The sequence below is a fragment of the Eriocheir sinensis genome, chromosome 3 (genome assembly GCF_024679095.1).
Source record: "Eriocheir sinensis breed Jianghai 21 chromosome 3, ASM2467909v1, whole genome shotgun sequence".
Taxonomy (NCBI): Eukaryota; Metazoa; Arthropoda; class Malacostraca; order Decapoda; family Varunidae; genus Eriocheir; species Eriocheir sinensis.
This window is the reverse complement of record NC_066511.1, coordinates 18,859,422-18,874,190: the sequence shown is the minus strand read 5'-3', so window position 1 is coordinate 18,874,190 and position 14,769 is coordinate 18,859,422. Positions and strand designations below refer to the sequence as shown.

The window sequence follows — 14,769 nt, the reverse complement described above, 5'->3', positions numbered from 1 at the left end:
GCGCATCAGTGGGGTGTGTCAACACTTCCCCGGACTCGAAGCCTCGAAGATGCGTCACTCCAATAACAAGCAGTTAAATCTCTCTCTCTCTCTCTCTCTCTCTCTCTCTCTCTCTCTCTCTCTCTCTCCGATGTCTATAGCTGCGTGATATGCAACAGTAGTATGAAAGTTCAATTATTTTAATGAATGTTTTCAAATAGTTTCGTTTAGTGTTTTCAATGACGAATCATAAAATAAGAATGAGTATCGCATCTACATTCCGTTGCCGAGAGAAAATATTAGTCATGTGTGTGTGTGTGTGTGTATTATATAATATATATATATATATATATATATATATATATATATATATATATATATATATATATATATATATATATATATATATATATATATATATATATATATATATATATATATATATATATATATATATATATATATATATATATATATATATATATATATATATATATATATATATATATATATATATATATATATATATATATATATATATATATATATATATATATATATATATATATATATATATATATATATATATATATATATATATATATATATATATATATATATATATATATATATATATATATATATATATATATATATATATATATATATATATATATATATATATATATATATATATATATATATATATATATATATATATATATATATAAAGAGATAACAACGTGAGGATGTAGTGAGCGACAAGGACCCTGTGAGTAGTGGACGCTTAAGGGTGGTGGCACAGCTGCTGCCTGACCTCAGGGCCACTTGACCCTCTCTTCTCTGGCCCTGATGACCCCGTCGATGCTGGCACGTGATATTTGACACCCTAACCCTCCCCTGAGCCTCCCCCTCAATCGGTCTGAGCGGCACACAGCCGCTGCCTTCAAGAAGGTTAAACTATTTCCTGAACACCAACAAGCTGATAGAACTCGAATTATTCATGCTTAGCCTTCAGGGCTCGTGACGTGAGAGACTCGTGTTTGTATAGCAGTCCTCAAGAGGGCGTGAAAGGGGAGCACTTGTCACAGTAAGGTGGGAGGGAGGGAGGTCATTGTAAGAGCTGCGGTCACTTGAGGTCAGGTCGGGCAGAGGAGGAGAGGAGGCGCAGTATCAGATTGTCACCAGTGAGAGGCTCAAATGAGAGAGGCAGCATTGAAAAGAATGAATTAGAAGGATGATAAGGTAATTTGAAAATCAAATTACAGCGAGAAGAGGAATGTAGAACATGAGGAGCTAACATGTATACATCACAGGCGGAAAAGAGGCGCCAGTGTGTGTACAGAGGATGTGTTGATCCTGGAGGGAAAACTTGTTAGGGCAAGCAGTGTGTGCGTGAGGCGGGGGGGGGGGAAGCCGAACATGAGTTTTTTACAAGGTGGGAAAGTTGGAGTGGATGAAGGAGAGAGAGAGAGAGAGAGAGAGAGAGAGAGAGAGAGAGATGGAGGGTGAGGTAGGGAGAATGTGGGGAGGCGATGGAGGGCGGAGGAGGTGGGATGGTGGTTATGGTGGGAAGTCAACGGGGTAGGGGGCAGGGGTCACCAGTTTTGAGGTAAAGTTGTGGAGGGGGAGGGAGTCGGTGAGCATGAGGTGGGGACAGGGGGGACTTTGACGGTGTTGGGGTGCTGGGTCGTGTCGTGTCGGGTGTCCAGGCTGTGTACTGAACGTCTGTCGCTTCTCATACGTGGCCGAGGATAAACACAGAGTCAGGTTGTGAGGGACACGTAGCCCATCTCGCTGATGCTGAAGTTGTTTGTAATGGGATATGACTGTGATGTTCGAAGTTTGGTTGGCTGGGATAAATATTGCCAGCGTTAAATTGGTTTGGGACAGCGAATAATTTGCTATTGTTAGGTTACAAGGGTATATTAGTAGGTATCTTGTTTCATGTTGTAATAAGATAAGCAAATAGATTTCTTTTTTTGTGTGTGTGATTCTTGCGTCTTGGGTTTTGCAAACATATATATACATAAGAAAAAATCACTATTATATTTATTATTATTTTATTATTTTTTAAAGTGTCACTCCTTACAAAAATTAAAAATGTGGGTACGTTGAAAAATCTTCACATACAATCCATAGAGACTAATCAGAGCAATGCTTTATGTTGAAAGGAAACAATAACATGCAGTTAGTTATTTTATTGTCTTTAGTGCGAAAACCTTATAGTATCGAGGCGATGGAAAGGAACCATGTATTATAACAGTAAGTCTAAGGTAATGTGTTGCTTATCTCTTACCCTGAAGTGAGAAGAAGACAGGTTCGCCCTGAGACCTTGATATGGAAAGGTGGTCGAGGAGGAAAGATAATGGGGAGGAAGTGTGTGTAGGAGGAGCAGGCTATAAAGAAATAAGTTAGGATGGTTGAGGAGGAATAGGGATGGGTAGGAAGGGTCTGTAAGAAGAGTAGGCTATGTAGCAGTAAGATTGGATGGTTGAGAAGGATAGCGGATAGGAAAAGTAGGCTATAAAGAAATAAGATGATTGAGGAGGAAAGAGAATGGGGAGGAGGGGTGTGTAGGAAATGTAGGCTATATAGAAGGAAATTTGTATTATAGCAGCTATGGCGAGAAGGGTTAGGCAACTTAGGCTACGTGTCGAAGTGGTGGTAAATGGTAATGGAGATGCGTGACAGGAAGGGTGGTGAGAAGGGAGATGTCTGTGGTCTGAGTGGTGAGGTGTTGAAATGGTGGTGATGAAAACAGCGAGACAGTATTTTGGTTGTGTTTGGTGTGTGTTTGTGGCGGAGGTGGTGATGAGGGGAGTGTGATATGCAGCGTAGGAGCTCGAGAGGTTAGTGGGACTATAGGACTTATAGGATAAGATCCACAAGGACTTCAATGTAGTAATAATAATAATAATGAAATAATGATAGCCATGTAATTACTACCATCCATGTGTTACCATATTATCTTCAGGCGAAGCTGATGTAGTTATTAGAAAATTAAAAGCAATCACAACAAAAATAAAACAATATATACATTATGTGATCATAACTTTAGGCAATGAGGGAGAATGGCAAGGAAAATATTTATAGAAAACATCGTAAAGTATATTTCATGTCTGTTTGGGCATGTGACATCATTAACCTTTCGTTTTCTTCCTTTCTTGGACAATCCATCAGACGACAAGCGAAATCCCTCTTCCAAATACAGTTTAACACACACACACACACACACACACACACACACACACTGCAGATGACATACCCTGATTTAATAGATAGCTTGGCAAGGAGTTATTACTTAAGGAAGGGGGGGAGGTTGGTGACGGTTGCATCATACACGTGCTTCGGGATCAGAGATTAAAAAGGTCATAGATCAAAGGTCATGCCTCGTCCCGTCACGTTATTAAACATTTATCATTCATATTGTCGGCTGAACCGTAGTGTGTGTGACCAGTAACGACACACACACACACACTGACACTGGAGGTTACGCTTGAGAGTAAAGCAAGGCGGAGTTTTGCAGTACACGTTGGGCAAAGGCGAGCTTAAGCCAGAGCATGACGGGCAGGAGTTGGCGAGATTAGATGAGGCCAGAACCTGCGAAGTGGTGTGTGGCGGCGCTGCCCTCAAGATCGGCGACGAGGGTGACGTAGTCCACCTCGTCCTTGGCCCGCCGCAGCGCCATCTCCAGTGATGTCTCGTCCAACTGGGCAGGCGGCACCATATATAGATTTAGTGAAAGATAGGTAATAGATAGGTTTATAAATGCTGTAGCTGGCTCAATTGACATGCTGGGTTGGTAATTGACTTGTTAACTCATCAAACTGAAACTGGCTGAATAGCTGATCAAATGACTCGACATATTGGCTATTGATCTACTGACTAACAGAGAGATTGACCACATGACACACACACACACACACACACACCTGGCAGGGAAGGTTGTCGTGGAGGTTAGGTCGAAGGCGCGGGTCGAGGTCATGGCAAAGCCGCTCGTACGCTATTTGGCCGTCCTTTTGGGTCACGCTGCCGAGGAAGAGAAGGAGGAATGAAAAGGGAAAAAACAGTTAACCCTCCCCCCCAAAAAAGTATAAAAATAAGTGGCCATGATGAAAGAAAAGAAAGAAGGAAAGGAAAAGGGCACAGAAGAAACAGGATAAAAGGTTACAAAGAAAGAAAAGAAGAGGTGATGAAGGGGCAAGGAAAGGAAGGAAAAAGTTGAGTTGAGGAGAAGGAGGAGGAAGGGGGAGGGGGAGGGGAAGGAGAAAGAGAGGTATAGGATTAGGTCACATCAATGGTTCACTTTAATTCACATTAACTGAGTCCTGTCTACACATGCACTCACCGCCTTGGAAGCGACGCGTATGCGTTTAGAAGCTCGATGATGCAATGTGTTTACTCGAGCCTGATAAATACATGATCCATTTACTCGCTTGTTTATGTTCTTCGTTCTTATTTTCATTCATTGCTCAAATGAATATAAACATGTCACAAGCAGAGTCGTGAACGTAAGGAGGGCAAGCTGGTATCGTGTTTCGCTTGGATTTAGTATTAGGTTTTATTAGGCTGCTTTTTATCTCTTTTTTTTATGGTAGAGAATGTACAGGCTGTAAAATATTATGCGGATCCTTTTGTTCTGATACCCTGCCCAAAGATCACTGTTTAAAGCCCCGGTGCTTCTGTCAAGGACAGAAGCACCGCATCCTGGGTGTGTCCAAAGGCTGTACAGGAGGACTTAAAACGGAAATAAGTTTGTGACTGGCGGAGTCGAACGGATACTATTGTTTAACAGCACAAGCTGCAGAGTCAGAAGTGAGGAAGGTGGAAGCCAAGGCTGTTTGTGAACACTGAAGTCTCCAAAGAAATAGATAGATAATTATAAGTGATTGGTAGATAAATTGATATCAGCTATTCCCCTCAACGACAACAGTAGACGTTAGTGATGTGTTTAGTCTTGTTTACAAAATAATAAAACCGACGGAGGCAAAAATAGTTGTATATTTATCAATACGGGCATTATTTTTCCCTTTGTGAGCGCTGTCCCTTCTATCCTTATTCAAATATACTGTTTCTGAAGAAATAAGCAATACTCGAGAGACTGAATGTGTCATGTGATCGACGTTGCATGGAACTGTCGTCACAAGTCCAGGATCAGTCGTGTTTAATGTTGTCGTCGTTGTTGTTTTACACATCAGTCTACCCTGAATTAGCCCTTAAACGGTCGCCCAGGATTATGTAGTGCTGTATTGTTATTGTCATTTTTCACATCCATCTAGCCTGAGTCAGCCCTGCATGGTCATTGCCACGGTGCCAGGCTATCCTCTTACCGGCTACTGGAACTACACGTCAACAGAAGCCGTGATGTTGTCGTTCCTTATCTGCGAGCCATGCAAACCCTGCCCCTGAACAGCCTGCTTTGTTTTTAGCTCCCAGGATATATAACTCCCATCCCTCCCTCCCTCCCTCCTATCCCCAGACGCACATATATCCTCCGCTGATGCATAAAAAAAATTATGCTCCACTACCCCATTCAGTCCTCGTTTCCCTTCCTCCCCAGATTCTCGGGTCTCGTCACAACCCACATGACCCTGCAGTTTCGGCGCCAAGACCAACCGCCCCCCTCGTCACAACCCCTTCTCTTGCCTCATCCTCATCCTCATTCTTCCCTTTAACTCGTTCCTCCCCACCCTTGCCCCAACCCGTTTCTCCCCATTCTTCCCTCAACTCCTTCCTCCTTATCCTTCCCTTTTAACTCATCCCTCCCATCCTTACCCCAACCCACCACACTCCGACCCTTCATCACGGCCGCTTTCTTTCATGTCAGATATGATGTTTTATTAGTTGAATATGCAGAGAGGAACATGCATTAGCTTCATTCATCATGCAGACCACAAGGCAGGCGCCGACACTTGTGTAAACAGGCGATGTGTTGAAGTTTTTTTTTTTTTTCTGTGTGTGTGTGTGTGTGTGTGTGTGTGTGTGTGTGTGTGTAGTTAGTATTATGTTTCCCCTCAGTGATGGACATGGTTACGTGAGTTTGGTGACTGACTGATGACAAAAGCGTGTGTGTGTGTGTGTGTGTGTGTGTTGTTGTTGTTGGATTGTATTTCCCTGCAACGTGTGTGTGGTTGTGTCTGGTTGGTGTCTGACTGGTGCGACGGGCGTGTGAACTTTATAACATACAAGTAATGGGACTGTAAGATGGCGTTTGACACAAGACAGATGCCACATGCTGAGCTTTCCTAATGACATCTATCCTACCTTACAAGCAATTATATAAAACCTTTTGGAAATTAGTAACTTCCTCGAGATATAGATAGATAGTTAGATAGATAGATATACCTTCAATTGCATACTTTATAATTTAAGTTATTATATTTCGAGAATATGAAAGCATACCTCGTCATTGACTGTTTTCAGCGATGATTACAAACTTCGATTCCTAGTGAGAAATGCAAGCAAAAACTCATAACTGACGGTGTTTTTTTTTTTTTAATGTTTCTAATGTTTTAGTAGAGATGCAAAATGGCTGAGGGAAGCGAAGGTGGTTCAGGATGGTTTCAGGTTGTGTCAGGTGAGGGAGGGAAGATGTTGACCATATATCATTTGAAGCGTGCGGAGGTGAGGAACAGAATACATACCTCGTGACGAGAGCGTCCAGCAGGGCGGTGGAGATGGGTAGGCGGGCGGCTTGCATGGCCGCCCGCACGGTGTGGGCGGGCAGGCGACCCACGCCCTCCACGTCACGCCCGCGCAGACCCACGCCTAACTCTGGGACTCCTGTAGGCGAAGGGAAACATGCGCGCGAAAGGAAACCAATTAAGCTCCCACGGCGTTGCCATAAAAATACGCTTGCCCCCTAATATTATCACTGACCAACGCTCTTTATATTCAGTAAAATAGTCAACCGACGCTATGGGCCTGCACATCATAAAAAATACAAAAATAACTCCACTGTGTAAGCATATAAGGCAATAAACACCTGTTGTACAAAAAATAAAAACCCTCTTTTCCCGGGCAAAATTTGGTAATCCCTAGTTTTTTAGAGGGAGGAAAATTTACCATTATCTTTTAGCTGACGAAAACTGTCTCACCGTAGTAGTTATGCTTCTTGAGGTGGAGCGCCGCCACGTGGGTCAGGTCCTGCGCCGTGAGTGGGGTGGCGTTGAGACGGCGGTGGCGACGTACAAGGGACACCACCTGCTGCTCCGTCAGACGACACCCACCTGTTTGGGTTTATCTTCATTCGGTGCCATATCATCCTTTGAAGCTTGTATTAGTGTATTTTATCCTTAATCTTAATCATATCCCTTTACTCTCAACAGTGCCCCATATCCTCCCGCTGAAGATCTTGCGGATAGTCAGTCCTGTCACTTTTTACATGTGTTAGAAGATTAAAGGCCAAACAAATGCATAATTCCTAAAATGCTCACCGAAATGCTGATCCAATAAATATTTATAAATACAAGCCTAAAGGAGATTATATTTAGCTCCACATGTGTCTCGATGCTTTCCTCTTGAAGTCGTCGAAAGGGGGATATACAGTAGAACTCGTAGGAAGGTTGTTCAAGAGTTTACCGGTGAAAGTAATGAGAAAATAAAGCTGCTTGCATTAGAAAAAATAGACTATATGGATGAGCTGGAGTAGAAAGTCACGTTCAATAAGATCACTGAAAGGATGGAGGCATTCAGGTAACAAGTTTAGGTGAGCAGTTAGCGTGAAAATAGCGACCAAACCAGATGTAGCAACGGAATCAATATTACGAAGGACTAAAAAAAATATGACTCATCTTCCACCGTTTCATTTCTACTCACTCAGCTCCCGGGCGAGGGCTGCGGTGGCCAGGGGTATCGGAACAAAGCCTGTCTTGGCGGGGTCGTTGGCGGCGAGTTTGTGCAGCAATGCGGTAAGCTGGTGGTGACCTAGGCAGCGACGGGCCTCATCCAGCGCCACGTTGTAACTGGCTTGAGTGAACTGAGAGTGAGATGGAGGTAGTCTGAGTACCACTGGGAGAAAATATAAACCTGAGATAATGAATAATGTAGGTGTCGACCTTCAAAATTGACCGAGACTACTATTTTTTTTTCTATACAGCTGCAATGTTAGCTAGAAGAGTCATTACTCAAAGAAAAGAATCATCCCCCGCCGAAAATATCTAATAGGAAAATATCGGAACTCATGGAAAAGGATTGAATAGTATACCTAATGTGAAAAAAAATCATACCTTATATGGGAAGGATATCGTACTCATGGAAACGAATCGTATACCTCATGTAAAAGAATCGTAACCTGATGGAAAGAATCCTATCGGCCCTACCTTGTTGGAAAAAAATCGCAACTTATGGGAAAGAATAAAAACTCATAGTATAGAAACGTATCTGAAGAAAGGGAAATTAAACATCATGGAAAAGAATCCATTATCTTATGAAAGCGAATCATAGCTCAAGGAATACAAAATCGTACTTCATAGGGAAAGAATCGTACCTCAAGGAATACAGAATAATACCTCAAGAAACAGAATCGTGCCTCAAGAAACAAAATCATCGGAAAAGGAAATGGTTGGGGAGTAAAATCAGCAAGACTCAAACTGGATAATGATGATGATGATAGCGTCTCACCTCGTCCGCGTGCTCCTCCATGTAGCGCAGCGTGAACTCGTCGGCGTGGGTGAGCCGGAAAACATGGGAGTTGAGGGTGAGTATGGCGCCCATGTACAGGTGATCGACGCCCACGTGCCCGCCCTCGCTGGCCACCACGAGGCCTCGCCCCAGGAACATGCCCGCCCTCATCCCTGCTCCATAGGTAACACACACACACACTCGTATTATGATGGGGTTGTACAAAGCGATACGCGAAGGCATGACAATACGACGAGTTCATACATGAAATAATTGCAAGGAAGGGTAGAACCAGTAACATTAATAACAGCCGACATAATAAAAGCGGCATCTAGGAATTGTAGAAGTTGGGCCCAACAAAAGAACCAGCTGAGATGTGACAGAAGAACGATGTAATATGAAGAGATGAACGATGATAAGATTCAAGTAGTTGGGGCAGGATGAAGTACACTAACATCAGACAAAGAGAGGAGGAGAACCTTTGGGGAAAAATTAATCCTGCAGTGAAAAAAATAATGGTGGATGACTTTTTTCAAGGATTTTTTTTTTTTTTTTGGGGGGGGGAGGGTGCGCGCGCGCGCAACTCCTTAATTGTCATGTGCTCACCTGAATTTATTTTCGGCAATTCGTATACCGATATTGTCGAGTCGTATACATAAAAGTTGATGACAAACTCTCTGCCCTTGTCCCTTTCGTTATCAGTGACCAGTTTGGCTCCAAAGCGTAGGATCTTGTCTTCGCAGCCATCCCTTGAATGTAGAAAATGGATCATGCCAACATACTTAGAGAAAACTCAAATTTGAAGAGGAAACAGTAGTAGTTTTATATCTAGTTGTCTGTATCTTGATTATCAGTCTTTCGTTAAAAAGATTTATCCCCTAGTACCACTAGGGAAACGGGCCCTTGTACGATGAAATATGAAGAGATGAACGATGATAAAATTCAAGTAGCTGGGGCAGGATGGAGTACACTAACATCAGACAAAGAGAGGAGGAGAACCTATGGGAAAAAAATAATCCTGCAGAAAAAAAATAATGGTGGATGACTATTTTCAAAGATTTTTCTTTTCGTGTGTGTGCGCGCGCGCACGAGGGAGTACGGGCCTTTGCCAAAGGCGGCTCGTAGCAGGATGCCGACCAGACTGACTATCGGCGATCGAAATCTAGCCGACCAAGTCGGGCCGTTGACGAGGACTCCATGGCGTGTGTCTGCACTCTTTCATTCTTATGGCAAAACTAAAATTATTGGCTCGCACGACCATCCTCATAATGTAATGTCAGTAAGCATCCGTCTCACTATGGTTATCTATACTATTATCTAGGTAACCGTTTCCGTCGTATATTACTCGTTGCTGTGTTTATATACAATGAAGTCAGCGTCAGAGTTGGTTGACTTTGTTTAAACCGCAATCCTCGATCTAATCCATGTTACCCGTATTACTATAGGTCCGTCAGCAGTAAGTTTCCGTAACAGTTCAAGCAAGAAGCAAGATAACCATTGTGTGTGAATTAATAGTTCTTGTTATCGATTCGCGGATTTTTTTTGTTTTTTGTTTTTGTTTTTGTTTGTTTTCTTTGCAAGTAATCATGAAAATTTGTATGAAGGGCCTAAGTTTTCAAACGAATCAGCATTTTAGGGTCTGATCAGCAAGCCGGGAACATCCATATCAAGATCTTAATCCATATATAATTATATGGAGTTCATTTCAGCACTCGTCTGTTTTGTTTTGTTTTTTTACGTGTCAGCCTATAGCGCCGGTAGGCTTTCTTGAGGGGCCTGGAAGGTAGTCGACCCCTGCCCGTCATGGCGCAGGCAAGTGTTGTTTATAGTGGCGCCATCTTTTCCTGGCTCATGCTGCCCCCCGGAGCTCGTTCTTGATTCACTTCGACGGTTTCGTCTAGAGTCCCGGTTGATGGGTGGTCTTCAGGACAGCATGTGGGTAGTCTTTACCCACTCGGCGGTGACTGAAAAATCCGACTTGGAGACGGGGGATTCGAACCCGCGTCGTCCATCACGCGGTGAATGCGGGGCCCGCACGCTAACCACTCAGCCACCGCCTTTAAGAGATGTTGATGTTAAAGGTAAAAAAGCACATCATTACTTATGCCGTTGATAATTATGCAGACACATACAGCCTATGCTTACTTACTCCTGGTTTGATTTGCCCCTTCACCAACAACACTCCAGAATTTAACAATCAACATCATACATTACACCAAATATACCAGCTACCTTTTTTTCTTTAGTGGTTATAGACGATGTATTTTCCCCTAAACAGAGAGCACATTGCAACACACACACACACACACACACACCTGATATCCCTCGCATGGTTCCCGCCGACGAGGGTGGTGACAGAGGTGGGCAAGGGGTGCAAGTTGTCCCGCGGGTGCTCCTCCAGGCGGCGGGGATCCAGGGGTGTGATGCGCGGGGCGGGGGCTGTGCCAATCTTCCTGTTTAGGTACTGGTATTCGGCCGGTTCTTGGTCTGCTCAGAGGAAGGGAGGGAACGTAATGAAGGATAATATATCGTTCAGTGTTCTGTTATATATTAATTATCAGTTCATTAGTGCCGTAGTGACATGGGGCCATAGTTATTCTTAAACATTTCGGAGCCCAAGTGCACACATTTGACAAGGCCTTCGTATGAGTTTTGGGCGTTTGCAATGGTGATTTCTTATCTATCCCCTAAGAAAACAAAATGCAACGCTACTTACGGATAGTAAGTAACGAGCTACAACCATCTCGTTTTAAAGGTAGAGTCGTAACTGAATGGGGGTTTTGTGGTTTATCAGCAACTTCCCTTAACATTGTCGTACCAGAGCGGGGTAGTTTCGTTAACTAGAACAAACCGTATGTTAGGAAGAGTTCAGTTACCTATGCCTATGCTTACCTATGCCCAGTGTCTCCTTGTAGTAGCGAGTAGTGAAGGCGTCACACTCACACAGCCGGAGCAGGCGCCCTGCCACCCGTACCGTCTGGCCCAAAACCAAATCCATGGGACCAAGGAAACCAGGGCTGTTGGCCGCCTGTTGATATACATATACACAAATAAAAAATCAATCCGTGTAGTCATGATCGTATAAGGATAAATGCACTATGACATTTCCGTGCATTCATAAACGGCAGAATGTCAAGGAAGTGAAAGTTAATGGTTACCTGAGGCCATCGGTCCTTCAAGTGTACTCTCCCGCCCCTCAGGCCTAGCAGGTTGAGGGTAGGTCGTCCCGTGGCCCCCAGCGACGTCGCACCGGCCATCTCCGTCAGGTTCTATGGGCACACATAAGCCATTATTATACTAGATAGTGATACCAGCGTCACTATGTATCCACCTCCACTTGTTTTCATTACACCCAGCATGGATAAACAAGTGAATTAGCAAAGACGTGATGGCGTTGGATGCTATTGCTACGACTACTGCTGCTGCTGCTGACCTTAGGAATGGGTGCACGCTTAAGCAACTTGGTAGGCACGGTCGGCGGGGTTGGCGTGAGGGCGTGCTGGTGTGGTGTGAGGTGATGGACGCGCACCTCCGCCGTCTCGTCCTCCAGGTAGTAACGCAACTCAACCTTTTCCGTCACCGGCGTCGTAACCCCACTCATGTCCTCCCCCTCGACTGCCCACTCCCCGAAGAATCTGCAGCGTTGGCAGTATACATATGCTTGAATACCCTTGAGTTGAATGAGTATCAGTCCAGCAATCAAGACGCTGTTATACCTCCACCCACCATTGTATCGAAAACAGTCTGAATTTAAAAAAAAAATGCCCAAAAATGTTTCATTCTGGTTATGTGTCGATACTCATTTCCTGAAAGTTTCAGCCCTGCGACGGAGGAAATACAGACGAAGAAACACATAGTATATATAAGGGCCGACTTGCTGCCTAATGCCTATACTACCATACACACACACACACACACATGCCTCAGAGCGAAATGAAATTGTAACTTACCTCAGAACATGTGCCGAGTATCTGACAAAAGTCGCAAGCGGGTGTTTCTTGGGCCACTCCAGGGAGAAAGGGAGCTTGGCTGATCTGGTGCTGCCTTCGTTAAGCTGCCGTGTGGCCAAGTTGTTATACGTAGGACAATATTTTCAATCATATTCTACAGAATGATATAAAAGTACAACCTAAACCGTCATGCAGTATTAGTAAAGGCCCCCTTATAAATGTTTAACAGCATTTCATGTCTTCATCATGCACTCGCAAAATCAAACAAAAACCTGAGCGGGAAGTGTGACCGTAGTGGAGTAAGGAAGGAGGTCGAGTGGTGGGGTGAGACCAAGAGAGGACAGATAGGTTCTGGTGGCCAAGTCGCAGCCGGTCACGAGGTACTGCCGCCCCAGCAGTGTCACGCACTCACCCACCTGCCCTCAAGAAACCACCTTAACTATGTTATCCATGTGGGTAGACGCTATGTAAGACAGACAGGAAATGTTCATAGACTGGTGTCGGTCGAACATGCTTTAATGATGATGATAATAATAATAATAATAATAATAATAATATGATTAGTATTGGTATTAGTATTTTTGTTGTTACTTGTATTATTGTTCCTATCATATTATTATTATTATTATTATTATTATTATTATCATAGTGCTGCTATTATCTGATCTATTCTTGTCATTATAAATTATAAATATATATATATATATATATATATATATATATATATATATATATATATATATATATATATATATATATATATATATATATATATATATATATATAGTATGTTATAAGTGCCTTAATGTGTTTAAGAGTCACATGGGGAGCAAGCGGGTCCATACTGGTTCGTACTCGCTGTCTGCCCACCACTGTTCCTGCAGCACAAAGTACAGTGCATCATGCGTTTTAAGGGTTATCAAAGCATCATAACAGTTAGATTTTGCACGATTCCCCTCGCCTGTGTATCACTGCAATCCCTACCTTGCACCAGGCCAGCGTTTTGAGTCGGAGGCTCCACCACACGGAGGGTGTCATCCTCGAGGTGGTAGAAGATTTTCACAGGTCGAGGATCCTTGTCCGAGGGCGAGTCCTCCTTTACTAGGACAGCCGCAAAACTCAGAATCTGCCATAACCCACATCCACTTTAAAAAATGTAAGGATGATTCACTGTAAAGCCACATACATATGCATTTGTTAGGCCACTGATTTTACCCCCATTTTTAGCTGACCCTTATAGCGCGGTGACTTACTTTTCCTGCCATGTCTTCATGAGTGTTCTTTGATCAGCTGCGTTAGTCAGCTGACCGGCGTCTTGTATCCATGGTAACCAGTTTTCTCTAACAACCTTAAGGTTTCAGGGAATACTTAAACATTTTACTTTCGTTTTCCTTTTAAAAACTAGTTCATCTAGGTTTCTCAGTTGCGCGATTTATCTCATCCAGTACTTACCAGTTGGACACGCAACTTCTATTGCTCAAGGACAGCCGCAAAACTCAGAATATGCCATAACCTACATCCACTTTAAAAAATGTAAGGATGATTTACTGTAATGCTACATACCCGTGCATTTGCAAGGCCACGGATTTTACCCCCATTAGCTGAATCTTTAGCGCGGCGACTTCTTTTCCTGCTGACCAGCGTCTTGTATCCACGGTAACCAGTTTTCTCTAACATCCATACGGTTTTTCTTTTAAAAACTAGTTCATCCAGGTTTCCCAGATGCGCGCTTTCTCATCCAGTACTTACCAGTTGGACACGCACCTTGTACTGCAATTCTAAGTTCCTCCATTTCGGCCACGTCATTGAACTCTTAATCAAATACTTTTTCTTTAGATCAGTTGAACTATACTATTTATGCGAAGTTCCATTACTTACCAGGACACAAAACCAATCATGTTTTTTCCTCCCCTTTAACCAGTCTTACCACCCAACTTGATTTACCTCAGGGATGAGTAAAATACAGAGTACATAGAAAATCTATAATATAATTATATACAATATCTTAGGAAGTCAGGTACAATAAAAATTTACTTAAAAATACACTTCTTACAGAAGCAAATCTTCGCACCAGGGTAGATGCCTTACATTTGGTGAGAAATTTACTTCTTGGGTGCAGGTTTCTTCGCCGCCTTCTTCGGCGCGGGCTTCTTGGCAGCGGGCTTCTTGGCGGCCTTCTTCGGCGCGGGCTTCTTCACGGCCTTCTTCGCGGCGG

General features: G+C 43.2%; 3 protein-coding genes across 4 annotated transcripts in view; 1 reads left to right on the top strand and 2 right to left on the bottom strand.

Annotated features, from left to right (window-relative positions):
* Positions 1-14,769, top strand: part of LOC127005955 (claspin-like) — a 55,048-nt gene that overhangs the window by 750 nt on the left and 39,529 nt on the right. The gene's annotated exons all lie outside the window — the stretch shown is intronic.
* LOC127006025 (EF-hand domain-containing family member C2-like) lies at positions 2,166-12,325 on the bottom strand. Its single transcript, XM_050875503.1, has 10 exons — positions 11,763-12,325; positions 11,497-11,632; positions 10,920-11,091; positions 9,211-9,353; positions 8,605-8,777; positions 7,801-7,960; positions 7,080-7,211; positions 6,627-6,765; positions 3,915-4,011; positions 2,166-3,691 (listed from the first exon to the last, which is right to left on the bottom strand). Exons 1-10 carry the CDS (start codon positions 11,859-11,861, stop codon positions 3,566-3,568), a joined length of 1,377 nt encoding a protein of 458 aa, XP_050731460.1. The 5' UTR covers positions 11,862-12,325; the 3' UTR covers positions 2,166-3,565.
* The window catches only part of LOC127006059 (histone H1-delta-like), a 765-nt gene continuing 518 nt past the window's right edge, over positions 14,523-14,769 (bottom strand). The window contains exon 1 of the mRNA XM_050875538.1: positions 14,523-14,769. This exon is cut by the window's right edge and continues 518 nt beyond it. Coding sequence (XP_050731495.1) covers positions 14,657-14,769 — 113 coding nt within the window. The 3' untranslated portion in view covers positions 14,523-14,656.